The sequence below is a fragment of the Atractosteus spatula genome, chromosome 6 (assembly GCF_055471065.1).
Source record: "Atractosteus spatula isolate fAtrSpa1 chromosome 6, fAtrSpa1.hap1, whole genome shotgun sequence".
NCBI classification, from domain to species: Eukaryota; Metazoa; Chordata; class Actinopteri; order Semionotiformes; family Lepisosteidae; genus Atractosteus; species Atractosteus spatula.
Window position 1 is genome coordinate 17954292 of NC_142711.1, and position 27330 is coordinate 17981621.

The 27330-nt window shown below is 44.4% G+C and overlaps 2 protein-coding genes and 12 non-coding genes across 14 annotated transcripts in view; 6 read left to right on the forward strand and 8 right to left on the reverse strand.

Moving 5' to 3' along the window:
* LOC148832357 (uncharacterized) overlaps positions 1-8578 on the forward strand; it is a 49280-nt gene extending 40702 nt beyond the window's left edge. The window contains exons 5-6 of the mRNA XM_088919033.1: positions 6853-6879; positions 7995-8578. Coding sequence (XP_088775159.1) covers positions 6853-6879; positions 7995-8578 — 611 coding nt within the window. The remainder of the gene's footprint in view (positions 1-6852; positions 6880-7994) is intronic.
* Positions 1-27330, forward strand: part of LOC148832356 (hepatic and glial cell adhesion molecule-like) — a 118561-nt gene that overhangs the window by 52480 nt on the left and 38751 nt on the right. The gene's annotated exons all lie outside the window — the stretch shown is intronic.
* trnae-cuc (transfer RNA glutamic acid (anticodon CUC)) lies at positions 928-999 on the reverse strand. The gene has a single exon. It is a non-coding gene; the product is annotated as a tRNA-Glu (tRNA).
* On the reverse strand, positions 2370-2442 carry trnar-acg (transfer RNA arginine (anticodon ACG)). The gene has a single exon. It is a non-coding gene; the product is annotated as a tRNA-Arg (tRNA).
* Positions 3011-3082, reverse strand: trnaq-cug (transfer RNA glutamine (anticodon CUG)). Its single transcript has one exon. It is a non-coding gene; the product is annotated as a tRNA-Gln (tRNA).
* Positions 3291-3361, forward strand: trnag-ccc (transfer RNA glycine (anticodon CCC)). Its single transcript has one exon. It is a non-coding gene; the product is annotated as a tRNA-Gly (tRNA).
* On the reverse strand, positions 4121-4208 carry trnay-gua (transfer RNA tyrosine (anticodon GUA)). The gene is given in 2 exon segments: positions 4121-4156; positions 4172-4208. It is a non-coding gene; the product is annotated as a tRNA-Tyr (tRNA).
* On the forward strand, positions 5361-5433 carry trnaa-agc (transfer RNA alanine (anticodon AGC)). The gene has a single exon. It is a non-coding gene; the product is annotated as a tRNA-Ala (tRNA).
* Positions 9625-9696, forward strand: trnae-cuc (transfer RNA glutamic acid (anticodon CUC)). The gene has a single exon. It is a non-coding gene; the product is annotated as a tRNA-Glu (tRNA).
* Positions 10753-10840, reverse strand: trnay-gua (transfer RNA tyrosine (anticodon GUA)). Its single transcript is given in 2 exon segments — positions 10753-10788; positions 10804-10840. It is a non-coding gene; the product is annotated as a tRNA-Tyr (tRNA).
* Positions 11645-11716, reverse strand: trnae-cuc (transfer RNA glutamic acid (anticodon CUC)). Its single transcript has one exon. It is a non-coding gene; the product is annotated as a tRNA-Glu (tRNA).
* On the reverse strand, positions 14659-14730 carry trnaq-cug (transfer RNA glutamine (anticodon CUG)). Its single transcript has one exon. It is a non-coding gene; the product is annotated as a tRNA-Gln (tRNA).
* Positions 15487-15558, forward strand: trnae-cuc (transfer RNA glutamic acid (anticodon CUC)). The gene has a single exon. It is a non-coding gene; the product is annotated as a tRNA-Glu (tRNA).
* Positions 15921-15992, reverse strand: trnae-cuc (transfer RNA glutamic acid (anticodon CUC)). Its single transcript has one exon. It is a non-coding gene; the product is annotated as a tRNA-Glu (tRNA).

Genomic DNA, 27330 nt, shown 5'->3' on the forward strand with positions numbered 1-27330 from the left:
AGATCTTCTGTGTGTTTAATTTGTCTGCGTGAGACTCCGGTGTCTGTGTGACGTCGAAGCTCTGCTGTAGCCGCTGTGCATCTGAGCTCTACAAACGGTTCCGTCCGCTTTCAGTCTTATAGACACGTCCGCACTCCCACTTAAAAAGCACCCCTTTTCTCACACATTCAGCCCAAATTCGTGCGGTGTTCCTGGTCATTTCAATCTCAGTTCGACGTCAGGTTTTTAACTCGTTTCTGCAGTCTTGTTTCAAGCGTTTCTCTGTCATTTGACCTCACGGGTACTCGACATTTTTGTAGCAGTATGGGAACACTCTTAAGAGAAATTGCAACACTTTACAGCGAGTGGCTGGAGACAAACATTTCGTGAGTTCATTCCAATACCGCCCCGTAATTCCAATACTTTTTCTTAATGAGGCGAGCTTTTTGTTAATCTTACAAGTGTAGATGAGACCGTAAATATAACTTTAGGTTAACAATGATGAGCTCTTGAACTTGAGTTCGGAATTCTCATCCTATTTTCTGCTTTGTTTTCTTTTTTACAGGTGTGTTTTTACTATTTTAGGGTCTTCAGGTGCTTTGCTTGATGAAAGAAGTTACATTCTGACTCTCTGGTCTGCTTTAGTACTAGAAGAGAGAAGCAGTCTGGAAGATGTGAAAACTATGTGATATTTTGGAAGAAAGCGGTTTTTCTTTGATATCGTAATCAAGCATAATTTCAGCTCGACACATAAACACTTTGGTTTAAAGAGACGTTATTTTAAAACACAAGATGTAGCAAACACGTGTAACCAAGTTGACTACTTGAGCGCTCTTTCCACTCACAAATGACCCAGAGCGCAGTATCTGGGGCTCGAAGGTTATTTTGTGGTGATAGTTAACAGACGTGGTTCAAGGAGGTATCTCCGTCAGGAGGGAAAAGGAGCCCTTCCTTGACCGGGAATCGAACCCGGGCCGCGGCGGTGAGAGCGCCGAATCCTAACCACTAGACCACCAGGGAGACGGTCGACTCTCTCCCTGTGTGTGAAGAGAAGACAGCGGTAACTGGGATTCGCGCCGTTGACCTTAATAGGACACAGAGAGCGATCGACACGCTTTTACAGTCTGTGTAGCGACAGCAGCGACACTGAGAGCTGCTGTGTGTAAGAAAGAGAAAATACGATCTGCTTGGAACAAAGACCTTGTTGCATAGCGAAACGTCTTGATACTCGAAGGTGTTTGTGGGATTATTTTTCCGTGACTTATTTTCGTTTTCACATTTTAGGAGATCATTCTCTCAGACCCGCAGGGTGATGGTTGGGAGCGAGTCCGGACGTGTCTAAGAGACCGAGCTCTTCGGTGTGAGTTTTTAGCGATTTAGAGATTGATTGTAAGAGCGGGCAGGTAGGAAGTATGGATCCTGTGCAGGACTCAGGAGCGAGAGGGAACACCAATCCACATCGCGAAGCAAAACGTATACCAGGAAGCAAGCAAGAAGGTCGGAAAACGAGAAAGACAACCAGAGAGCAGCAACCAAACCTCAAAACAAGGTTGAATCATCAATGTGTGAAATTTGCTCCAAAATCCGGTTATAAAAATCGTATTAGCTTAAAAATAATGTATAAGCATGCCCCAATAACAAAACAACAGCCTTATACAATGAGGGGTTGCTGCTGGTCCATGAGGCTGCGGGTTTTCCTCTTTTACATTTTGCCATATCATCGAGAACTTCTCTGCTTTCTACTCCCGAAAAAGGTACCTTAGCTGTATTTTGACAGTAACGGTTTCGAAGTTACTGCGGGTATAAACAGATGAGTGTCCCCGCGCACATTTTTAGCACAGTTACATGGATTTTGGAACTTTACAAGACGAAGATAAATGAGAAAGACATACTTAATATTATAAAGACTCAAAATCAAAAGCATAAAGTCAACTAAGTATGGAACTAGTAAAAACACAAAACACTGAAATCGACAAGCCTTTATTTACATGTTATCCATTTTTGAATACGAAGCAGAAGTAGCTCCCACTGAATACAAACACCAGGTGTGTTAAAATACCGCGCACCGATTTCTGTTTGTGTGACAGATAGCTTGCAAATAAGACGAATATTTTAAAGCGGACAAGGAACGAAAATAGAGCAATCGGTACTCCTGGCGGGTCTAAATTGAAAAACCATGTGAGTGACAAACCAGCACTTGCTTGGCTGAACTCCAGACCCATATCTTGGCAGCAGGGAGCGCTGTGATTGGGCGAAAAGTACCTACAATGAGAGCGGACACTGTGATTGGACAATTCTTGTTAGCGATACGGGTCTTGATTGGTTAAGGCTATCAACAATGAACAGAAGGCAATGTGCTAGTGAGCAGCCCGATGTGTTTAAAAGAAAGACGAGCCAGGCAGGAGTCGAACCTACAATCTTCTGATCCGTAGTCAGACGCGTTATCCATTGCGCCACTGGCCCCGCTGACACAGCTGCACCGCACCACAGTGAGCTCAGCGCCGCTACTAGTACGGCATCGCCCCGCTCCAACTTTTCTAACTTGGATACACGCGTTTTCTACATTTTGTCGAAATCTATGTGTAACGTTGAAACTCCGCTTGATTTCGACATCAAAGAAAAACCGTTTTCTTCCAAAACACCATACAGCTGTCACGTATTCCAGACTTTAGTTATCTCTTTAATTAGTGTAATCTTAGGTCCTGTTGTTGTTTCACTCAGTTGAGCAGTTGGAAATATTTTTCAGTTGTGACCTTTATTATTATTCACTTGTGACCTTTTAAACATAAATCAGAAGGACAGCAGACCCTGTTGGGCGAGCAGATCACAGATTCGGAAAAAAAAGCTTCCTTCATCAATGACAAGTCCCTGAACGGCTCTGGAATCCTAAAAGCACACCTGTAATGAAGCAATGAGAGCCGAAATCAAGAGAGTTTTGTACATAAGTTCAGGAAGTGATCGATTTTAACTTAACGATACATTAAAGGTTTCTTTTTTACACCGATGAAGATGTAAGACAAACGCACCTTACAGGCTCCACCGAGATTTGAACTCAGATCACTGGATTCAGAGTCCAGAGTGCTAACCAGTACACCATGGAACCGCCGTGCTACTTTCTTATGTAGCAGCTGTGCATCTGAGTCCTGCAAACTGTTCCGTCCGCTTTCAGTTTCACAGACACGTCCCAATCCCGCTTAACAATCACCGATCAATAACCATCGGGCTCCAGATACTCCCCTTCTGCGCTCTGGATCATTTGTGGAAAGAGGAAACAGCGCTGAAGTATTTGTGTGGAGAGTGGCTCCCTAGGTGCGCCAGTGGTGTAGTGGTATCATGCAAGATTCCCATTCTTGCGACTCGGGTTCGATTCCCGGCTGGTGCATAAAAATGATGCTTTTCATAAAGCAACATAAAATCTTCTTTTTTAAATCCTGTTTATGGATTACGAATGCAGTTTATCACAAGACTCTATAGTGGTTTTATACCAACACAAAGAAAACCAAAAAAATAGATTTCAGTTGAGGTCAATTGATTAAAGACTACTGCTTATTGTGAAACTTACAATAAGCAGCGGGTGTTTCCACCCCGTGCCTACTGCAGTCTCACCGGCCGTTGCAAGCGCACTAGTATTTAGTCAAAGTCACTGCTGGCAGATAGGAGCAGTAGGACACAGAGCCCTATCCAGCAGCTCTAGACGGTGCTCGGGGAAGTGCTTAGTCTGTTTCAGCATTGGGAGCGAGTATGAGCTCATTCTGGCTCTCAATCCATTCTGGTTCGGTTAATGTCGGACTGGGCATTTGAGGCTCTTTGGATTGCAATGTGAAAAAACAACTGCCTACAGCATGTGTCTTACCTAGATATCACATTTAACAAAAGCCTGAGTGGAGGTGCCGGGGATTGAACCCACTGAGCTGCATCTCCGACAGTTACACCCATCTGCAGCTGTTTCATTGAGTCTGTGATTACAAGCTACTCTACCAGGGCGAGACGACACACTGGATACTTTATCGGTAAAAATCGGTTGAGGACAACCAACACCGGGAGCTTTTGCTTCAGCCTTTATCAAGCTTTCGATCAACCTCTGAGTTGCGCTATTTTTAATTTTCAAGAGATTGTTCCAGAGAACAATAAAACAACGTCTTCCTTCGAGCCGGATTCGAACCAGCGACCTAAGGATTCCTAGCAGATGCCTCTACAGTCCTCCGCTATACCAACTGAGCTATTGAAGGAATAGCCAGTGTTTCTTTCCTCACATGTTCAGCCTAAATTCGTGCGGTGTTCCTGGTCATTTCAATCTCGGTTCGACATCAGGTTTTTAACTCGTTTCTTCACTCTTGTTTCAAGCGTTTCTCTGTCATTTGACTTCACGGGTACGCGTAATTTTTGTTGTAATATGAGAGCACTCTTAAGAGAAATTGCAACACTTTACAGGGAGTGGCTGGAGACAAACATTTCGTGAGTTCATTCCAATACCGCCCCTTGTCCAGTTAGGATCAGATCAAATAGTGCAGGGAGCTGCCCGCTCGCTCAGGTTTCTTGACCTCAGAACACAGGGGTCCTGCTCCTCACGGAGAGGGGCGGGTGCTGAGAGCAGCAGAGACACAGGTATCCGCCGGACACACATGCGCACAAAAAGGAGACCTCATCGTTCTTGTCTAGACTGTGAAAGAGACAGAATCAGCCTGGCAAAAGCTTGGGCGAGGTTTCAGAAGTCAATCCCGCGTTTTGGGGCGGGACACTCCGGTACTGTTCTGACTCTGAGGAGTGTCATATCCAGCAGTGTAGAACTGAACACTTTTCTTTCTGTCGCGGTCTTCAGCGCACGATTACAAATAAAAAAATACCCGAGACTAAATAATAACAGTAAATAAAACACGTGTTAAACTCACTTCAGGAAACTTTTAACAATAACATTTTACTAAACGTTTTTTTTTTTACATTTACCAACATCTGTTCAAAGAAAACTGCAGGTAATCAAATTGTTAATAAAAGGAGTATGTTTCAATTAACAAGTATTTCTTTCCAAGTAACACACTGTGGATGATGAAACAATGGTGCTGTGGAAAATAAAAAGCAAGCAGAAACGGTGACTTGGAGATTCATCCAAATATTTAAAATTGGGAATACAGAGGGGAAACGCGGAACTCCCGGACTCCCCGTCTGAGGTGCGGGAGCGACAGGAGACGGGAAAACAAGTCAACAGTCCTCCCAGACGTGAGTGGTTAAACTCTGCCCGCATCATGGTAGCAGTTCGGGAGACGATTGGGCGAAATTGACCAAGATTGAGAATCTGCACTCTTGATTGGTCAAGTGTTTTCAGCAAGACGAACGTTGATTGGCTAAGACTAGCATGACTGAAAAGAGAGGCTACTGGTCGCAAAGGGGAATTAGCTCAAATGGTAGAGCGCTCGCTTAGCATGCGAGAGGTAGCGGGATCGATGCCCGCATTCTCCAGCCTGTTTTGTATCCCCAAGCAGCGAGCAAGGAAGTTGAAATTTCATAGTTTTTGTCCACTTTGTCCAGTTTGAAACAGTACGTCATGTTTTAACATTTTGTTTAGCTGGTTCTTACACGTAGATACGTAAGGTTTTCAGTGATTGTCCTTAGAATAATAAGCAATTCTAATTAATAATGTGATTCTGTATCAGCAATTAGCGGGCTTTAGGTGCTTTCAAATTTCTACCGCTTCTTCCACTGAACAGCATCTCAGTGGTGTGTAGTAAACAAACGGATAAGAAAAAATACTATCAGCAAATTACGCGTAATAAAAACAAAAAAAGGCTCCAGGCATTTCATTGCATCTATCCGTTAAGTCAATGCAAATGATCAAGCAGGGAGTGAATTAACAGATGTTAATTACATTAATACACTATAATGCTTATGGCAGTTCGGACATTGAATTGTTAAGGTAATGCCCTGGCTAATCTTATGTTTTTAAGTCACAGGCAATTTCATTTCTTCATTAGGTAATAATAGAGAACACCTAATTTTTCTGCGCACGTGTAGTTTTAAAAGCTGTGATTGGTTCCCTTCTTCCGGAATAAAGCAAGTCGGCTGAGCGTGGACCTAAATCTTCTGTTTTAGTGGGGGTTAAAGAACCGATTAATAGAATGGACGGTGGTTTTGAAGACCAAGAGCTGCGTGAAGCGCAGAGAGAGTGCTTGGATTTTCTGGATGATGATGTAGGCGAATACGTTTTTTTACATCTGTTTGACCCATAGGTGTTTGTGTTTTGAGTTGTTACCCTAAGTCTGCGATGATTAAGCTTTCCACTGTATTTGCCACATACAACGTACCAACATAAGGCTGCATATTTAACATGTACGTTTCTAATGCAAAAAGCAAGAACTCCCAGTGCTATGTCTGTTGGGCTATTTGGTCTTGGGATGTGAACAGCTTGTTTGAATAAGCGTACTGTAGAAACTGCTGGCGGTCGCCCAGCTGACACATTATATATTACAGCTGCTAAAGAAGTTTACTGCCTGTCGCGTCTGTGAAAAGTCTTTCCGCGTGTGACGCGAAAAGCTCATCAGTTGGATGCATTCTACGCTAACAAAATAAACTAAAACAAAAACAAAAAGAAACATGCAACACGTCTTTCCCCGTCCCAAAAACCACACACACCTCCACTATCTCCGTTCCTCATATCCGATCTCTCAGGGCTGCCTTTTAAATGCTCCCACCTCAGCTACTTAATTCATTAATTGGCAACACCTGGGAAAAGAGGAGAGCGCAATTAGAAAAAAAAATAACACTCCAACCACGGACTGTAACAACACAAATAACATGAATCATAGTAGTGAATGCGAAAATGTTCTTAACACATAGAAACGCTAACGTATTCTAACTTTCTCATTTTCAACTTCTTCTTAGCACTCAGTGCACTTCGTGAAGATCTAGGTGAGTAAATGTGTTTCTTCTCCCTGTCAGGCCCACTCAGGTGAGCAGGGCCACACTGTTACGATGTCCTTAAGTTTGTACCCTGTCGTTATATAATTCAGGGGACGTCAGTCCTGGTCCTGGGGGTCAGGCCATGAAGATCCCAACAGGACTGAAGAACCCTTAGGTGCCCTCCACTTTCTAAAGACTCGGAACATTTTAATTGTGGTCTATTAAGCGGGAGATCTTTTAAATGTAGTATTTTAAAGATTATTTGGAAATAATCATGACTTTAAGCCACAAACCACCAATGTTTATCCCATCATATAGTTGCTTGTTATATTTATCATTAAGTTAACTTTTGTTCCCAAACTTAAAAAAGTGGTGATTAAGGGTGACTTATAAAACATACTAATAAAGGCTGTCTTAACGAGTGTTGGTGACCAGTAAAAGAATCTATGATTACTGGCAATCAGCCAGTGAATGGTTCGAATACTAAGGGTAGTAAGCTGCAGTCATTATGCCTGTACTATCATTATATCTCTCTCTCGGTGCAGTGTTAATGTACTCAATTCAAATGAAATCAAATGGCTTTATTGTCACACCGCAGCAGGCAGGAGTAGTGGGACCCAATGCGTAGCAGTCTCCAGTGGAGTACTAATAGCTAAACCAAAACGAGAGCCAAGGGAACCTCACCGACCTGCTCCACTACAGCCTTCTCCTGAAAGCAACCTTTTTCTCGTTTTTGTCCTTAGCGGTTTTTGACTCCCTGCTAATGTACTCGACCTCAACCTTGGCTCTTGTTTTGGTTTAGCTATCCTCTCGAATCCCTTCCCCTCTTCTGACCCAAATCCACTGGAAACTGCTACGCATTGGGTCCCACTACTCCTGCCTGCTGCGGCGTGACGTTTATTGATATGACTGATGATTTACAATGTTCCCACAGCTGATACAAGTATCACAACACATACAAAGATGTCCAGTGACAAGAAAGTATTAACCCCTCTCTCTCAGTGCAGTGTTAATGTCCTGTAGTGTCCAGTCAGTGTGTCTGTACTGTATTAACCCCTCTCTCTCAGTGCAGAGTGAATGTACTGTAGTGTCCAGTCAATGTATCCATTCTGTCTTTCCTATAGTTGACGTGAAACTAGACCCCTCAACTGCTCACTCTAACCTCGATATCTCTCTGGATGGGAAATGTGTTCATTTCTTGGAGGAGACCCGGAGACACTCAGTAAATACATACAGGTTCATGGAGTACCCCTTTGTCCTGGCAACTGAGGGCTTCACCTCAGGGACACACTACTGGGAGGTAGATGTGGGTGATCTCCAATACTGGGATATTGGAGTGGCCAAGGAATCAGTAGAGAGGACCAGACGGATCCCACTGATCCGGAGTGAAGGGATTTGGGCCTTGGGGCTCCGAGATGGGCAGGAATTCTGGGCTTTGACAGATCCCCGAAGCAGCTTACCTTTCGATCAGATCCCGCGGAGAATGGGAGTAGTGTTGGACTATGATCCAGGAATCTTATCCTTCTACAACCTGGAGTCATTTAAACTCATCTTCAGCTTTGAGGACAGGTTCAGTGGGAGGCTGTATCCCCTCTTCTGCCCAGGCCTGAGAGGAGGCCCCAGTCTTGAGATCCCTGATGTGCATGTTAGGAGCTCTCACAGACAGGAGGAATGCCAGGGCAAGGAGAGCAGGCCCTTGCTGAGCTGAGCAGAAACAGAGGCTGTCATGCTTGGGATATTGAACTCTTCCCATATCCTTTGACCAAGGCTTAAATAAACACATTTGATTGTCTTCTGTTTGCAGTAGTATGTCTGTTGTTTATTGTGTTTGATAAGTATAACAGCAGGAATATTGACTAAATGCTGGTAAACATTTATCAGTGTCTGTGTCCAATTTCCCCTGTGGCTGCACCCCAGAGTGATTTCTTATTACACCTGTACTAACTTGAATAATAGTTGTTGCGAGTAATTTCACTTTCAATTGGGGTCAGGTCTGATTTGACATTACAAATCTGTAAAGTACTCACCTTTGGTCCTTCTGTGGAATTTAGTTGATGTCTTGAAATCTCAAGCTGTTTAGCATGTAATCTATTTGTATTTGTGTTTCATTTCATATTTGTGATTGTTTCCTTGGATTTCTATTTTTGCAAGGTGTACAGAACTTTGTAAGAATATATGCAGTGAAAAGCTTAGCACTGGGACAATGATGTGAAATTTGTCAGTTCTGTTGTGTACTATTGAAATATGCAAAAGGCCAAATGATAAAGTACAGAATGTCAACTTTGATTTGTGGATGTGTTTGCACGTGCATGTTAAACCGTGTTAGAACAAAATGCTTTTGTGTTGAACTACTCAGGTTCAGCTCATCTTACTTTTTGGGACAACTTAAAGTAAATTAATCGAGCGTAAAGTTAGTATTTTCATCACATACCCCTTACATGCAATACTGTTTCAAGACTGCGACCCCAACAAAATCTCTTCATTTTGACACTTAATGAGTTCCTTTGAGATGCTTTGCAAAGCTTTACCTGCAGCTACTTGCAGTTGTTGCTTTTCTGAAGGGGGGGAGGGGGGGTTCTGACATTACTGTCCTCTGCAACAAGTAAAATACAGTTTAAATACAATTGAAATGGAAGAGAAGAGACCTCCCTTCAGCAAGTAAAGCAGCAAGTAAAACTTGTCTTATTAAGATCACTGGCGTGAATCCCAGTTACCGCTGTCTTCTCTTCACACACAGTGAGAAAATTGACCGTCTCCCTGGTGGTCTAGTGGTTAGGATTCGGTGCTCTCACCGCCGTGGCCCGGGTTCGATTCCCGGTCAGGGAAGAGTCTCCTTTCTCCCTTTACAGCCTCACTGGACACTGAAGATGAACAAAATGAAATCAGACACATTTTGAAACCTTTGGAAAGCAAATGTTGCTGTGCCAGTTTGTGGCTTAAGTTTGCACACTTCACCGAAAGATGATGAGGGGCTCTTTTTTATGGCCCAGAAGTGCAAAACACAAAAACAAAACTGAGTGCACAAACAAATAGCAGCACAACACAAACTAAAAAGAGTTCACCAAAAAACAAAGAGTGCACAAACAATAACCGGTGCCCAAATAAAAACATTATATATATTTACCGTGTTACCGTTTTTTTCTTCCTGCACTCTTTGTTGTGTTACCGTTTTTGTGCACTCATTCTTGTTTTTGTGTTTTGAACTGCTGGGCCACAGTGCTTTTTAGACCGATGTAATAAAGTAATGTAGAAAGGAAAAAAAATTGAATATCTCAATTGATTTATGAAAAGAAATGGTGAAGCTTAAGTCTTTTTCGGCCTGTATCTGGTTGTTAACAGGTCTTTCAGAAAGACATGTATCGCGAGTGTGAAACTTACAGAAGGTGGACCAGCGGGTGTCTCCATCCCGTGCCTCCTGTAGTCTCGCCGGTTGTGGCCAGAAGGTTAAAAGCGCACCAGTGGTAATTGTTTTGTCAGTCACTGCTGGCTTACAGCAGCAGTAGGACGCAGAGCCCTATCCAGCAGCTCTAGACGGTGCTCGGGGAAGCGCTAAGTCTGTTTCAGCAGATGGAGCGAGTACGAGTTCATTCCGGTTCGGTTACTGTCGGACTGGCCATTTGAGGCTCTTTGGATCGCAACGTGAAAACAAAACTGCCCACAACGTGTGTCACACATCTGCGGCTGTTTCATTGAGTCTGTGATTATCAGCCACTCTATCAGGGGGAGTCGACACACTGGATACTTTATCTGTAAAAATGGGACGATCACACTTGAAGACAACCAACACCGGGAGCTTTTGCTTCAGCCTTTATTAAGCTTTCAACCAACCTCTGAGATGCACTATTTTTAATTTTCACGAGATTGTTAAAGAGAACAACACATTCCTTCAAGCCAGATTCAAACCAGCAACCTAAGGATCCCCAGCAGTTCCCACTACAGTCCTCCGCTCTACCAACTGAGCTATCGAAGGGACGGCCAGTGCTTTTTTTCTCACATGTTCAGCCTAAATTCGTGCGGTGTTCCTGGTCATTTCAATCTCACTTCGACGTAAGGTTTTTAACTCGTTTCTGCAGTCTTGTTTCAAGCATTTCTCTGTCATTTGACTTCACGGGTACTCGAAATTTTTGTAGCAGTATGGGAACACTCTTAAGAGAAATTGCAACACTTTACAGCGACTGGCTGGAGACAAACATTTCGTGAGTTCATTCCAATACCGCCCTGTAATTCCAATACTTTTTCTTAATGAGGCGAGCTTAAGCTTGTTAATCTTACAAGTGTAGATGAGACCGTAAATATAACTTTAGGTTAACAATGATGAGCTCTTGAACTTGATTTTGAAATTCTCATCCTATTTTCTGCTTTGTTTGCTTTATTACACGTATGTTTTTACTATTTTAGGGTCTTCAGGTGCTTTGCTTGGTGAAAGAAGTTACAATCTGACTCTCTGGTCTGCTTTAGAACTAGAAGAGAGAAGCAGTCTGGAAGATGTGAAAACGGTGTGATATTTTGGAAGAAAGCGTTTTTTCTTTGATTTCGTAATCAAGCATAATTTCAGCTCGACACATAAACACTTTGGTTTAAAGTGACGTTATTTTAAAACACAAACTGTAGAAAACACGTGTAATCAAGTTGACTACTTGAGTGCTCTTTCCACTCACAAATGACTCAAAGCGCAGGAGCGGAGTATCTGCAGCTCGAAGGTTATTTTGTGGTGATAGTTAAGAGACGTGGTTTAAGTACAGTAGGTATCTGCGTCAGGAGGGAAAAGGAGCCCTTCCTTGACCGGGAATCGAACCCGGGCCGCGGCGGTGAGAGCGCCGAATCCTAACCACTAGACCACCAGGGAGACGGTCAGCTTACTCCCTGTGTGTGAAGAGAAGACAGCGATAACTTGGATTCGCGCCGATGGTCTTCATAGGACACAGAGAGCGATCGACACGCTTTTACAGTCTGTGTAGCGACAGCAGCGACACTGAGAGCTGCTGTGTGTAAGAAAGTGAAAATAAGATCTATTTGATACAAAGACTTTTTTGCACAGCGAGACGTCTTGATACTCGAAGGTTTGTGGGATTATTTTTCCGTGTTTTATTTACGTTTTCAGATTTTAGAACTCCACTCTCATTGGTTCCATGGTGTAATGGTTAGCACTCTGGACTTTGAATCCAGTGATCTGAGTTCAAATCTTGGTGTATTTTTCTTACTTCTTTGTCGGGTGAGCGTTTTGTTAATATTAAGTGTAGCAATGAAACCTTCAATGTAGCGTTAAGTTAAAATCGATCACTTCTTGAATTTATGTAGGAAACTCTCCTGATTTGAGGTTTCATTGCTTCATTACAGGTGTGCTTTTATGATTCCAGAGTCAAGTTCAGGTACTTTGCTTGATGAAAGAAGCTTTTTTTTTTTAAATCTGTGATCTGCTCACCCAACACGGTTTGCTGTCCTACTGAAAGAGAGAAGCAGAGTAAGGAAGATGTTCATTCTTGAGAGTTTTTGCTCAATCACAGCGCACCCTGCTGTCAAGATTCTGGCTGAGATTGTAGCCAATCATGTGCTGCTCAGTCAATTCAATTCATTTCAAGGTTTTTGTTGGCAAGACCAATGAATAAATCAGCATTGTCAAAGTAAAACAAATACAGTTAACATGAAAAAATCCAAAGACATTTACATCTTTATTTAGACATAAGACATTTACATATAAACATATGCAGCATTTTTTGTGAGACAGACTCACTGTTCCTCAGGCTGTGACAGGAAATCACATACTGGGCTGCCACTTCACCTGAGTTCCCTCCTCCCTCTCCCAGTAAGATTGGGACTTGTTGCGATTCTGGCAGGTGTGGGGATTCTGGGATTAGATTTGTAAATTTGGCCAGGAATGTTTGTCTAATCCTAGAATATTTGTCACACTGCAGCAGAAAGTGCATCTCTGTCTCTGTTTCTCCCCACTGGCAGTGGGAGCACAGCCTGTCCTCTCTGGGCAGCCAGGTCTGCCTGTGTCGCCCAGTTTCTATGGCCAGGCTGTGGTCACTGAGCCTGTACTTCTTCAGGTATCGCTTAGCATGCGAGAGGTAGCGAGATCGATGCCCGCATTCTCCAGTCTGTCTTGTATCCCCAAGCAGCGAGCATTGAAATTTCATGCTTACAAGGAAACAAAATCTAAACCAAAGCACAAAGCCAATTGAACACTTGTTATAACCCTTATATCGACAAGGAGGCTTTACTTCTATTTTCATTTGTTTTTGAATTACAAAGCTGAGAAAGCAGTCCTTGACATTCAAACACATGCAAAAAGACTATCTGATGTATTTTAACAGAAACGCCATCCTTACTTTAAAAATAACATTACACTGCCTGGCACATTCAGTTATATCCTGACACGAGACATAAAAAGTAATAATTATGGCCCAAAAATTAACCGACTGATTTGATCAATTGAAGTGTTCTGATTTTAGAGCCCCCTGTAATTTTTGCTAATTAGAACAACAACAATGCTGAGCGTTCTGCACAGCTCAAAGATCAAGATCAGATGGTCTCAAACTTTGTTCTGCAAGTTTTTTGTTGTAATAGAGCTCATAGCTGAGACGATCTCCAAGTAATATATTAACTAGTCTGCAAGATACTGGCCTCCGTGTGGATGTAGTAGTTCGGGTGGGTAGCTGCGTCAGCATGCGTAGGCTGCAAAGGAACAAGTAATAGGTTTATTCCATGCTGAAAAGAGAAGAAAGAAAACACAGCGTTTCGTCCGTGGAGCCTTCTTCAGGTGTGAGAAAAACAGGGCATAAGCAAAGGTAACGTAGCAGGAGAACAAAAGCAGGGAAAGAGGAGGACAGGCAGACAGGCACCTGACAGCGTGATTTCTCTCTTGAATGGTTACTAAATACGTTATGTGAACATGCCACCCGTATAACTGTATAAAATTTCGCTGCTCCAGGCCTTTAGAGATTGATTGTAAGAGCGGGCAGGTAGGAGGTATGGATCCTGTGCAGGACTCAGGAGCGAGAGGGAACACCAATCCACATCGCGAAGCAAAACGTATACCAGGAAGCATGCAAGAAGGTCGGAAAACGAGAAAGACAACCAGAGAGCAGCAACCAAAACTCAAAACAAGGTTGAATCATCAATGTGTGAAATTTGCTCCAAAATCCGGTTATAAAAATCGTATTAGCTTAAAAATAATGTATAAGCATGCCCCAATAACAAAACAACAGCCTTATACAATGAGGGGTTGCTGCTGGTCCATGAGGCTGCGGGTTTTCCTCTTTTACATTTTGCCATATCATCGAGAACTTCTCTGCTTTCTACTCCCGAAAAAGGCACCGTAGCTGTATTTTGACAGTAACAGTTTCGAAGTTACTGCGGGTATAAACAGATGAGTGTCCCCGCGCACATTTTTAGCACAGTTACATGGATTTTGGAACTTTACAAGACGAAGATAAATGAGAAAGACATACTTAATATTATAAAGACTCAAAATCAAAAGCATAAAGTCAACTAAGTATGGAACTAGTAAAAACACAAAACACTGAAATCGACAAGCCTTTATTTACATGTTATCCATTTTTAAATACGAAGCAGAAGTAGCTCCCACTGAATCCAAACACCAGGTGTGTTAAAATGAAAAGTCCCTGAACGGCTCTGGAATCCTAAAAGCACACCTGTAATGAAGCAATGAGAGCCGAAATCAGGAGAGTTTTGTACATAAGATCAGGAAGTGATCGATTTTAACATAACGATACATTAAAGGTTTCTTTTTTACACCGATGAAGATGAAAGAAAAACACACCTCACAGGTTCCACCGAGATTTGAACTCGGATCGCTGGATTCAGAGTCCAGAGTGCTAACCGTTACACCATGGAACCGCTGTGCTACATTCTGATGTAGCAGCTGTCATCTGAGCCCTGCAAACTGTTCCGTCCGCTTTCAGTCTCGCAGACACGTCCCAATCCCGCTTAACAATCACCGATCACTAACCATCGGGCTCCAGATACTTTGCTCCTGCGCTCTGGGTCATTTGTGAGAGGAAAGAGCGCTCAAGCAGTCATGTGGAAGAGCACTTCACTGTGTGTGTCCGATACGGTGCTTCCATCCCATTAAAAACTAAAACACTAAAGAGTTTTGTTAGAAACGGACTCACCCGAGACGCACACAAGGACCGTTGAACTCGAGTCTTTGTATCTAAATACAAGAAGAAAATCTGTTTTACACGCAAATATCATCAGCAGCATGTGAGCTCCTGAAGAGAACCAAGTTTACTTGTGGGTGGATTCTCACATGTGGGGTCTTCCCTTGTGCTCCTGCGTCAATTGTATCAATAAAGTTTCACTTTCCGTGGGGATCGGTCTCTCAGACACGCGGGACTCGCTGTCAGCCATCTCCCTGAGTGCTAAGAGAACGATCTCCTAAAATCTGAAAAAAAATCTCAAAGCGTCTCGGTACCCATTTTGTACCAAACAGATCGTATTTTCTCTTTCTTACACACAGCAGCTCTCAGTGTCGCTGCTGTCGCTACACAAACTGTAAAAGCGTGTCGATCGCTCTCTGTCTTATTAAGATCACCGGCGCGAATCCCAGTTACCGCTGTCTTCTCTTCACACACAGTGAGAAAATCCACCGTCTCCCTGGTGGTCTAGTGGTTAGGATTCGGCGCTCTCACCGCCGCGGCCCGGGTTCGATTCCTGGTCAGGGAAGAGTCTCCTTTCTCCCTTTACAGCCTCACTGGACACTGAAGATGAACAAAATGAAATCAGACACCTTTGGAAAGCAAATGTTGCTGTGCCAGTTTGTGGCTTAAGTTTGCACACTTCACCGAAAGATGATAAGGGGCTCTAACAAATTACTTCCGGAACAAAACAGCAGCTTCCGTAGATTAGAGACTGCCACACGAATGTATTTTTATTCACGTTCTTACCCTGTTCTCGTGAAATCTGCGTGAAAAACACAGAAACAAATTCATTCATTCACTCTGTTACAAAGGTTTCAACAGGATTAAAATATTAGCTGCATTTTGTTCAAGTTCATTGCTCCTAAGCGGATTTAAAAACGACGACCATTTCCTGACCGGGAATCGAACCCGGGCCGCGGCGGTGAGAGCGCCGAATCCTAACCACTAGACCACCAGGGAGATGGTCAACTCTCTCCCTGTGTGTGAAGAGAAGACAGCGGTAACTGGGATTCGCGCCAGTGGTCTTAATAGGACAGAGAGAGCGATCGACACGCTTTTACAGTCTGTGTAGCGACAGCAGCGACACTGAGAGCTGCTGTGTGTAAGAAAGAGTAAATAAGATCTGCTGGATTCTCATTCAGTCTATGTAGCGATAATAGCGCGCACTCTGCTAGCGGGGCAAGGGCGGACAATCATAGTTCAGTGAAGCTGGTGAACGCGGCACTTACGGCTTCATAGAGCTCTTATAGCAACTGGTCGATCCACGACTATACCTCTGGCCTGGGCGAAACCAGGAACCGTTCAGTCTGACACACCTTTGCGCCTGACCACATCCCTAGAGCGTGGCTCACAGACTTCCTCCTGCCAGACCCTGACTGCAACTTGAGAGCTCAGCTCGAGATAACCCTGCTCTTCCTCTCTCTGTCTCACTCTCGTTTAGTCTGACACAGCTCTCCCCTGATCACAACCTGAGAGCACAGCTCGAGACAACCCCCTTTTTCTTCCTCTGTGTCTCTCTCATTTCTTTCCTCTCCCCCTTTACAGATATTGCCACACCACACGGGTTTTACTACAACAGGAGTCATTGCTTAAAACTCCTGTTCCTCAAAAGATGCATTTTCTCTTTGCTGCATGCTTTGCAAATCACTAGATCATTTTGATTGTGTCCACACGAAATGTAAATGTCAGGCACAATGAATGTGCAAAGCAGTGCCTGCAGATCTCTGCAGCTGGTACACAAACCAATCGTGTGAGACGTGTGAAACAAGAGGAATTCATTCGTTTCAAAGCTGAAAAAAACCCATCCCATGTGTGTGCAACCTCACCTCACAGGTGCACAAGTGCTCAACGATCAATCCCTACGTGAGCACAGGTACAGTATTCTGGGTCACCAGTGCGTTAGTGATGCTGAGCGATGGAGCAGGAACAAGCAGCTGGAGGAGGACAGTGGTGGACAATGTCAGCTCTCGGCACCCTGAGCACTCTGCTCCAGTCAGGGCCTGGTTTCCTGCTCCCCGGCCATGAATATCTCCAGCCCTGTTCCCCTCCCCTGTCCTCACAGGTACACAAGTGTTCACCCGTCAGTCAGTCGGTGCTTGAGCACAGGTAGATAAGGTTCCCAGTGCGTCGGGGTTTCTGAGAGGTGAAGCAGGAACAGGCGGCTGGAGGAGGGAGAGGGGTCTGTGTGCTGGGAGCGAGGAGGAGGAAGGCGAAGGCACCCAGATATCTCTCTTTAATGAATAAGGGCCCCTGAGTGGACCATGTCATGCAGTAGATCATGGCTTGACGATGGTGATGTAGCAGGAGCCTTACTGGACACAGAGCCTCGGTCAGTGCGGGGCAGGGGATGAGAAAGAGGAGGGCGAAGGTTATTATATTAGGTGATGAGGGTGTTAGTCGGGGATGTAGCTCAGTGGTAGAACGCATGCTTTGCATGTATAAGGCCCTGCGTTCAATACCTGGCATCCCCAGTTTGGGTTTGAGGGTCAAGCCCGGTTTCCCCCTGGAGGGCGTGATGACGATGGCTGGTGGGCTGGCCAGAGAGAGCTGTGACCGAGGCTGCTGCTGTCTTCCCTCCCTCGCTCCCTGGTGCTGTGGAGGACTGGGAAAACTGGGCGCCTGACCCCTTAACCCCTGGAGATTGGGTACCTGCTGCCTCCGTCACCCACTGGCAAGAGGTGATGGTTTGAAGAGCCAGCCGCCTCAGCCGTGCAGTGGTGGCCAAGCACCCTGTGCCAGTTTATTGCCAGCAGCCATATCACCCTGCAGCCCCCAGCTGGCAATCCACTGGAGCTCAGCAGGAGAGAGCCTGGTCAGTACCTGGATGAAAGACTCCTGGGAAAAACTAAAGTTGCTGCTGGAAGAGGTGTTAGTGGGGCCAGCAGGGGGCGCTCATTCTGTGGTCCATGTGGGTCCTAGTGCCCCAGTATAGTGACGGGAACACTGTACTGTAAACAGGTGCCGTCCTTCAGATGAGACGTAAAACCGAGGTCCTGACTCTCTGTGGTCATTAAAAAATCCCAGGGCATTTCTCAAAAACAGTTACCCCGGTGTCCTGGCCAAATTTCCCCCTGGCCTTCACCCATCATGGCCTCCTAATAATCCCCATCTCTGAACTGGCTTTATCACTCTGCTCTCCTCCCCACTGAGAGCTGGTGTGTGTGAGCAGACTGGGGCATCATCCAGGTGGGGCTGCACACTGGGGGTGGTGGAGGTGAGTCCCCATTACCGATAAAGTCACCTTGACATGTAAGCTGGTCATGGATGTGCTGACACCAATGCCCTAAAAGTTCCCTGTGGCCTCTCTCCTGCTCAGCTTCAGTGAGTATCATTCACACCTGTTTCCCATTATTCGTCTTTTCCAGAGGCCATCTCTGTCCGGATTGGGTGTGCCCTTAAACATCTTGCTTTATCTTGGAAGGTATAGACAGCACAGGCCTGGGTGAGGACTTGAAACCAAGGGAACCCCAATGTCATCCAGTCAGAAACGTTGGATTTTGCTATGTCTTACTCAGTACATACTGAATACAGTACTACACTCTTAAACTCTGTACTCTAGAAAGAAATATCCAAAACAAGAGCAGAAAAAAACAACAAACGCTTATCATTTTATTAATTCAAGAGTCAATTTTTCAAGGTGTAGCACACGCAGGAATACAGGATATCAAGCATCTCTCATACTAACTCATCAGGAAAATGTTTTTATATCTAAAGATTTAAAATATACAGATCAGAAGTAGAGGTTGTCTTCTTTCTTGTATCCTGTTGTGATGTGTTTTGATCTGGAGGCTAAAAGCTGATGAAAATGACTGATAGGGCTGTATGTGCTTTTATTGTTGTGGCCAGTGTTGTCTCATTAATATGTTTAATTTTTAGAAAATGGTTTCACTGCTGTGAAAATAAATGTAATGTTTGGATTTAGAGGATATTAGAGTTTACTTGCATGAGCAATACCTTGTGAAATGCTAAAAAAAATGTGTTGCTTATGACAATATAAAGCGTAATTTATTGCACTGCTCTGTGGACTTCCAAAATGGACACAAATAAATTTGACATTTATTGACTTGTTCAGGATGGAATGCCTGAAGCAATAACATCACCGACATCTCGCACAACAGCACTGCTGTCCCACTACTGTTTCCAGCCTCTGTGGCTATTTAAGCAGAATAATGAAAGGATGTTGACAGAAGTCACAAGTAGTGGATAAACTACCATGCTCTAATTCAAGCACTACTGCTTTAGACTCACACTGCTGCAGAGAAAACAGAAAATCCAGAGGCGCACGTCTACCACAATGTCTGCAAGTGACCTGCAGTTTCTGGAACGGGAGGTGCACTGGGAATCATTCCTGTTGCAGTGGCGTTTGAAACTCAATGACTGTGATCTTTGGCCAAGCTTAGGACACATATTTTAGGAATAATGGGACTGCGGCGACCACTTATCCAGTCTGACTATTTTCCACTGAGCCCCTCGCTGGCAGACGGCACTCAATATGATCTCACGCCGGCTCCCAGAGTCCTCTGCAGTTTGACATGAGACCACACCCAGTGTGCTGCACCAGGAGATGCTGACCTTGACCTTTGACCTTCAGTGATCCAGGAAGAGTGTCATCTTCCGGACCCCCATGAGGTGGGGCGAGGCAGGTGATTAAGTGTTAATGACAGCATAGACACAGGGCTCGTCAGCATCCTGCCGAGAGAGAGTCAGGGTGAGACACCGAGCACAGGAGCTAAAGTATGAGCACATGATCGTCAACTATGGCCTGTCAGAGACTGGAAGATAAGACTGGACTAGAGCTCCATCAGTCAACGATAACCAGGCATGTCCGTGGAGAAAGAGCAGGAGACTAATTGCACTGTCTGCAAATGAGAGGAGGCCATTTGACCCATCCTGCTTATTAAGCCAGTAGCCATATCGCTCTGCAACTCACAACTTGCAACCCACTGAAGCTCAGCAGCTGTAAGCCTGCTCGGTACCTGGATGGGAGACCTCCTGCGAAAAACTAAGGTTGCAGCTGGAAGAGATGTTAGTGGGGCCAGCAAGGGCACTCACCTTGCTGTCCATGTGGGTCCTAATGCCACAGTATAGTGATGGGGACACTATACTGTAAACAGGCGCTGTCCTTTGGATGAGATGTAAAACCGAGGTCCCGACTCTTTGTGGTCATTAAAAATCCCATGGTGTTTCTTGAAAAGAGCAGGGGTGTAACCCCAGTCTCCTGGCCAAATTTCCCATTGGCCCTTACCAAGTATGGCCTCCTGATAATCCCCATCTATGAACTGGCTTCATTACTCTGCTCTCCTCCCCACTGAGAGCTGGTGTGTGGTGAGTGTACTGGCGCAATATGGCTGCCGTCGCATCATCCAGGTGTGGTGGTGGAGGGGAGTCCCTATTACCTGTAAAGCGCTTTGAGTGGAGTGTCTAGAAAAGCCAATATAAGTGTAAGCAATTATTATTTGTAGCTTTTTGTAGCTGAGCAAATCTTAAACTAATCCTAAACTAATTCCCCTTTGGTTTCTGATTGTGACCCTGTGTCCTTGTTTCACCAATGAGTGTGAAACAGGCCCCTGGGTTCAACCTTTCTCTGCCTGGATCAAACCCCTTCTCAGTCTCAGCCCCACTGTTCCAGTGGAGAATGAGCTGCCTCAACCTGTCCATGGCAGAGGTCAGGGAGTGTCAAACCGAGCTCTGAGAGCAGGACAGTCGGTTACCAGTCGGGACAGCAGTCGGACAGAGACAGTGACTCACCGGCTTGGGGCTGGGAGCTGACCCCGGAGTCCGGGGCTGGGAGAAGCTGAGCTGTACGTTAGCGTACACGACATCACTGTGAGGACCTTAACACAGCGAGAGAGAGGAGACAAGAGGGAATCAATCTGTAATAAACGCACGCAACAGGACAGGAGGCACAGTGAGAGAGAGGAGAAGTAATCACAGGCCAGCGTTCTACCGTCCCTAATTTAGAATATTCCATATTTTTTTAATAATATTGCTGATCAGTGCCGAGAACGTCAGAGTTTAAAGGAATGTTCTACACTGAGGTTCCTAAGAAACAGGACATATCTGGTGTTGAACTGACTAGTGGGGACCGGATACAAGAGATCAAAATTCTCAAGCTTCAGCCCTCAACCCAGGGATTCTTCTGTTTTCAACGGTGAAAACTCAAGCAAAGGACAGAAGTGGACACTGTGTGGAAGAGCATTTAAAACTGTGATCAGGTAGTGCTTCTTTACACAAAGGGTGGTGGGAGTGTGGGACAGTGTTGCTGAGCCAGTCATTGAAGCCGATGTCCTGGCTTCTTCCAAGAAACATCTGGATGAGATCCTCTTATCGATTAGGGATACACTAAAAAATACTGTAGACTCTTACCTTCTTTGTTCTTGTCTCTCAAATGTTTCCAGTAGCACAGTGCAGCAGAAACAACCACCACAATCACAGACAGGACTCCCAGCACAATCGGGACTGTAGGCTCTGTTGAGACTAAAATCACTATTAAAAAAAAAAAACAACAAATTTATGACCCAGCATTGAGTTCATAAATTAAAGCATATAGAGCTTCACCTGTAGATTTAATCAACTTTTCCAGGAAAATTGAAAGACAGCACCACAAACTATAGATCGTAAGAAACAAAACAACTTTTCCTTCATTTTTATAAGATTATTTTCCTGATTATACATTAAAAAGATGAAATCTTTTCAAAGATCACAAACTGCTTAATTCAAATTTTAGAGTAAAAACCTCATTTCGTAAATGAAAAACCTTGTTAAATCACAAAGTAACAAAAACACAATGTTCTTACTAAGTAGCTGCAAAAACTCTTGTCACGTATCTGGACCTGAATCCAAATAATAACCACAGAAAAAAAGAATGAGTGAGAGGGATCTAATGCTCAATGTGAAAGGAGCACTCTGATAGGTGAAACTAGCTGTAATTCAGTGAAATCTGACCATTTAGAGATTTAAGGGAGGTTCATACAGTAGGTGTCCACAGCAAAGAGTTCTATCAGTTTCCTTTTGTCTGACTGTGAATAAAGTGATAAGTGAAACTCTTATCTGATGGGCTCCCACAGCCCATAATAATAATAAGTTAGACATTTAAAAACCCATCATTCAGAATAGATGCCAAAGGGACTATGTGGAATTCAAGCCCACACAGGCCTGTAATGATACAGTGGACAGAAAAGTGGCACTGTCTGACTCTCTTCCTCCTGATGGTTTGAATCTTATTACCTTTTAAAAATAATTAATCTTATTATTATTATCTTACAAATGTGTTAGAAATTACTTTTAAAGCAGGGCAGACTAGTGCAACAAGGTGATCTTAATATGTATAAATTATCATTCAATTTCTATTTGTCTGAATGACCCATTTCAAACAGAGAACAGAGGCACTTCTTTACACAAAGAGTGGTGGGGGTGTGGATCAAGCTGCCCAGCCATGTATGAGATCCTGAGATGAATTATATACTAACAACCAAGGGAGCAGGGAGTGTGAACAGTGGGAGTGTGACTTCAGCAGCTGTGCACTTTGTAACTGTGTCAGTGTTCAGAGCACGCTGGATACACAGTAACACATGCATTGGTTTCCAATTACTGATCATTCTAAGAGAAGTCGCAATGAGGTCAAAAGTGAATAGCCGACTAAGAACATCATGGCATCCACAGCGAGGTCACAACTCCGATAGCATGTCACGATAGGAGTGCGGGCATCACGATCACATCGCGATACCCATTGCGACTGGCCCACCACTGTCATGGCGCCACTCGCGACATTAAGTCCATATATCACAATATGACATACCTCGACAAAACACCCCCGCACCATGTCACGACATGGAGACCGCATATCACGATACGACATACCCCGACAAAAGTGCCCCGCCCCTATGTCGCGACAAAGAGCCCGCATATCGCGATATGACAAACCTCGACAAAAGTGCCCTGATCTCATGTCGCGACATAGAGCCCGCATATCGCGATATGACAAACCCCGACAAAAGTGCCCCGCCCTCATGTCGCGACATAGAGCCCGCATATCGCGATATGAGATACCCCGACAAAAGTGCCCCGCCCTCATGTCGCGACATAGAGCCCGCATATCGCGATATGAAATACCCCGACAAAAGTGCCCCGCCCCTATGTCGTGACATAGAGCCCGCATATCGCGATATGACTTACCCCGACAAAAGTGCCCCGCCCTCATGTCGCGACATAGAGCCCGCATATCGCGATATGACATACCCCGACAAAAGTGCAACGCCATCATGTCGCGACATAGAGCCCGCATATCGCGATATTACTTAACCCGACAAAAGTGCCGAGCCCCAATGTCGCGACATAGAGCCCGCATATCGCGATATGACATACCCGACAAAAGTGCCCCGCCTCCATGTCACGATTTGAAGCCTGCATATCGCGATACGACATACCCCGAAAAAAGTGCCCTGCACTCATGTCACGACATGGAGTCCATATGTTGCGATTGGACATACCCTGACAGGATATGGTGACCCTATGTCGCGACACAAAGTCCATATATCGCTACACGTCCTATCTGGGTATAGCATGTCCGGATATGAGACCTTTGTTGCGACAGCGCTACCAGGGTTGCATGGAAGCAAGGCGCCAGTCGTGATATACACTGCCTCGATATACATGCGATATACATGGGGTCCCTATCATGACATGCTGCGGAGGGTTTGTCGCGATGGTATCCCACAGTTAAACGTTTGGCAACAGCGTGTCACGGTTGGGAAAGAAAAGGAAAACGTGCCTTAGAATCTTAAAACCAAAGATCGTACCATCACGGTGATTTTACATACATTACAACCACAGGTTGTAAATGCATCAGTAAATGCATCGCCCCAAGGGTAATATCGAGTGAGGCGCCATGAGAATAAAAACTGCAAAGGTATTAAAATATTCAGTTCTGAAGATCTTGTTTGATTCTCCGTGATGCTTCTAAACTTGTATGAAACCCACGAAATTAGTACTGTAGCCATTCGCCTGGCGCTGCGGCCGAAGAGCGCCCGGCTGGGGTACTAGGAAAGCCGCTGACCAGCAAAGCTGACCCACTGCAAAACGGGCGTACAGTTTGGTGAGATCGCCCGCATTCTTGTAAATAGTTCCCTGGTTTCACACCCCTTTTATACTTGTACCCAATTGCCACCCTATCGCTGTGGAACTACCTGCTCGCTCACTCTCTCTGCTACCGCAGGGGGCGCGGGGGTGCTGTGCTGCCTGTGCCGAAAAATAAAAGCTCGTGTTTCATTCAACGACTGCATGAATCTCTGTGTCCGTCCGCGAAGACCCCGAAAATTTTACAGTTTTCTATTTTCGATGCCAAAAGACACCTAACTGGGAAACTCGTGACTTCCCACAAGACTTAACACTCAATTGTTATAGTCGCATTACAGTGCCAATTTATCGTACATTTAATTACAAGATAGTGTGCTAATAAAAGCGTCAAATACATACTTTGGATGTATTTTAGCTTTGTAAACGTCGTTCACTTAAACATACTGCAGGGCATTTAGAGGCGATCTGAATAGTTATCTGTAAAATGCACACTCGCATCTATCCGTCAATATTATCTTAATGTTAGTCATGCATTCCAAATCTTGTCATGTGTTTACAGGGGAACTTTTAGAACCTCTTCGTGCTCACCCTCCAAATTACAATGCAATTCTCGATCGGTATAATCAGCAGAATTAGCGGAACCTTATGATACATATTGTCTCTCTCTCACACTCACACAGAGGTTAAGCAACAATTACTTAGGCTGCTGAACTCTACTGTGCCACGGCAGACACACACACAAAAAACAATCAGTACAAGGACTCAAAATCAAAACCACTTCAATAGAACACCTGTTACGATCCCTGCCTCCCGGCAACGAAAGAGGCAGAAGAAGGCGTAGCTTAAGTCCATTAGTCTACGCTTTCACCACCACACCTCCGTCTCATCTTGTATTTAAGCATTAGTCTTTCCCTACCTCCTCGCTCAGTATTGGTTTTCCTTTCGAGCTACTTAGTTGCGCTACGCCTTCTACCTCTTCGTACTGTTCTGGTTCCGACTTTGTTTTCTCCCCTTTTACTACGTTTTTTGGATTATGGCTCGGCTTCGATTGCTCTCTCCCAGTTTGGATCACTGGCTTCCCCTGGACTCTCGGCTCTCTCCTTCGTCTACGGTATTTGGATCACGACTTGTCTCTATCGGCTCCTGCAAGTGGGTTCATTACTTGGTTTCGGTTTCACTGGCCGAATCCGTAACAACACCGAACATGTAATAGCGCAAAACGCCCTCATAGCGACAAAGAGGCTTTACTTTATTTTTATCCATTTTTCAATTACAAAGCAGAGGAAGCAGTCCTTGACATTCAAACACATGTAAAAAGACTATCTGGCGTATTTTAAAAGAAACGCCGTTCTTACTTTAAAAACAACAAAGGAACAGCCTTATACAATGAGGGGTTGCTGCTGGTCCACGAGGCTGCGGGTTTTCCCCTTTTACATTTTGCTAAATCCTCGAGAACTTCTCTTTTGCTACTCCTGAAAAGGCACCTTAAATGTACTTTGGCAGTAACAGGTTCGAAGTTACTGCTGGTATCAACAGATTAACACCGTTAACTTTTGCTTCAGCTGTTATTGAGCTTTCGATGAACCTCTGAGATTCGCTCTTTTTAATTTCGATGTCAGAGAACACCGCCTTCCTTCAAAGGGGATTCAAACCAGCGATTTTAGGCCTTCCAGCGGTTTCCACTACAGTCCTCCGCTCAACCAACCACTCTTCCAATTTCTCTAACTTGCATGCAGGTGTTTTCTACATTTTGTCTTTTAAAATAACATCTAATGTCTTTTACTGCTCCTGTCTGCCAGCAATGGCTTTGATGAAAGACTAATTACTTGTGCGCTTTTCACCTTCTATGTGTCACCATGAAATTCTGTGATGATGTGATAATGTGATCTTCTGCGTGTTCAATCTGTCTGAGTGAGACTAGAGTATCTGTGTGATGCTGATGCTCTGCGGTAGCCGCTGTACATCTGAGCCCTACAAACGGTTCTGTCTGAAAAAAATCTGTTTTTTTTAGTAACCAATATTTTATTACATTATTTTCTATTATTATGTAACCTTATTTTCGTAACCTTAATTTTGTGATTCTTGTGATTTTTGTGAGCTCGCAGAAAAGACATTTCATTGCAAGCAACTACTGCAGCATGCTGTATTGTTGTGCATTTGATAAATAAACTTTGATTTGATTTGAACCAGCGGATGTTTTCAACCTGTGCTTACTGCAGTTTCGTCAGTCGTTGCCAGAAAGTTAAAAGCACACAAGGAATTAGGCTTTAGTCAAAGCTATTGCTGGCAGACAGGAGCAGTAGGACGCAGAGCCTTATCCAACAGCTCTAGATGGTGCTCGGGGAAGCGCTACAGTTGCTTTCGGATACTTTAATATGAAGATGTTCTAGGAATAAAAGCATATCCAATAAACTAACGTGATAACAGCCAGTGCCACCCCTTAGTTATTAGTGTTTGAAGTGGTTTGACATAGTACTTCCAGCCCCCTCTGTGATCCTAGATTGAACTTGATTGTCCACTCTCATTGAAAACCCCACAGTCCTCTTTCTTCTGCTGCTCCTCACTCTGTCCATTACTCTGAACTCATGACTCATCACGCTCGCTCAATCTGCTCCTCAGAAATCACCAGGAACAACACAACCACTAACTTTCCTGCTGTGTGTTCAGGGACACCTCTGTGTACCCAGGCCCTGAGTTCTGACTCCCTGCCTCAGCAGCAGCCTTTCTTCCCTGTTCAGTTGAGTCTCTCTGTGTCCAGTCTCTATGGCCAGGGTGTGGTCACTGACCCTGTCCTCTCTGGACACTCAGGTCTGTCTGTGTCCAGACTCTATGGCCAGGCTGTAGTCACTGAGCCTGTCCTCTCTGGACACGACACATCGCCCCTCAATACTCTCTTTACAGAACCTACTCCTGAGACAGGTTCAGTTGTCTAAGAAGCTAAATGGAAAATAAGAAGACAGTACATTGACAGGCCTGGAAGTCTTTCTTCTACATTGGAAAGGTAAGTAGCCGGAGAAACAAGAGTATATTTATTTATATATATCTGAGTGCCATCCAATTTTCAGAAACATCCAGAACAAAAGAGCAGGGTCCACAGAGGGACAGAGATGTACTGCAAGTACATTTATTTTTTTTCAAGAGCTCACCCTGTTCTGCTGAAACTTGCATTAAAAACGCAGAAATGTGTTTATTTATGCAATCTGCTACAGATCTTCAGTAGCTG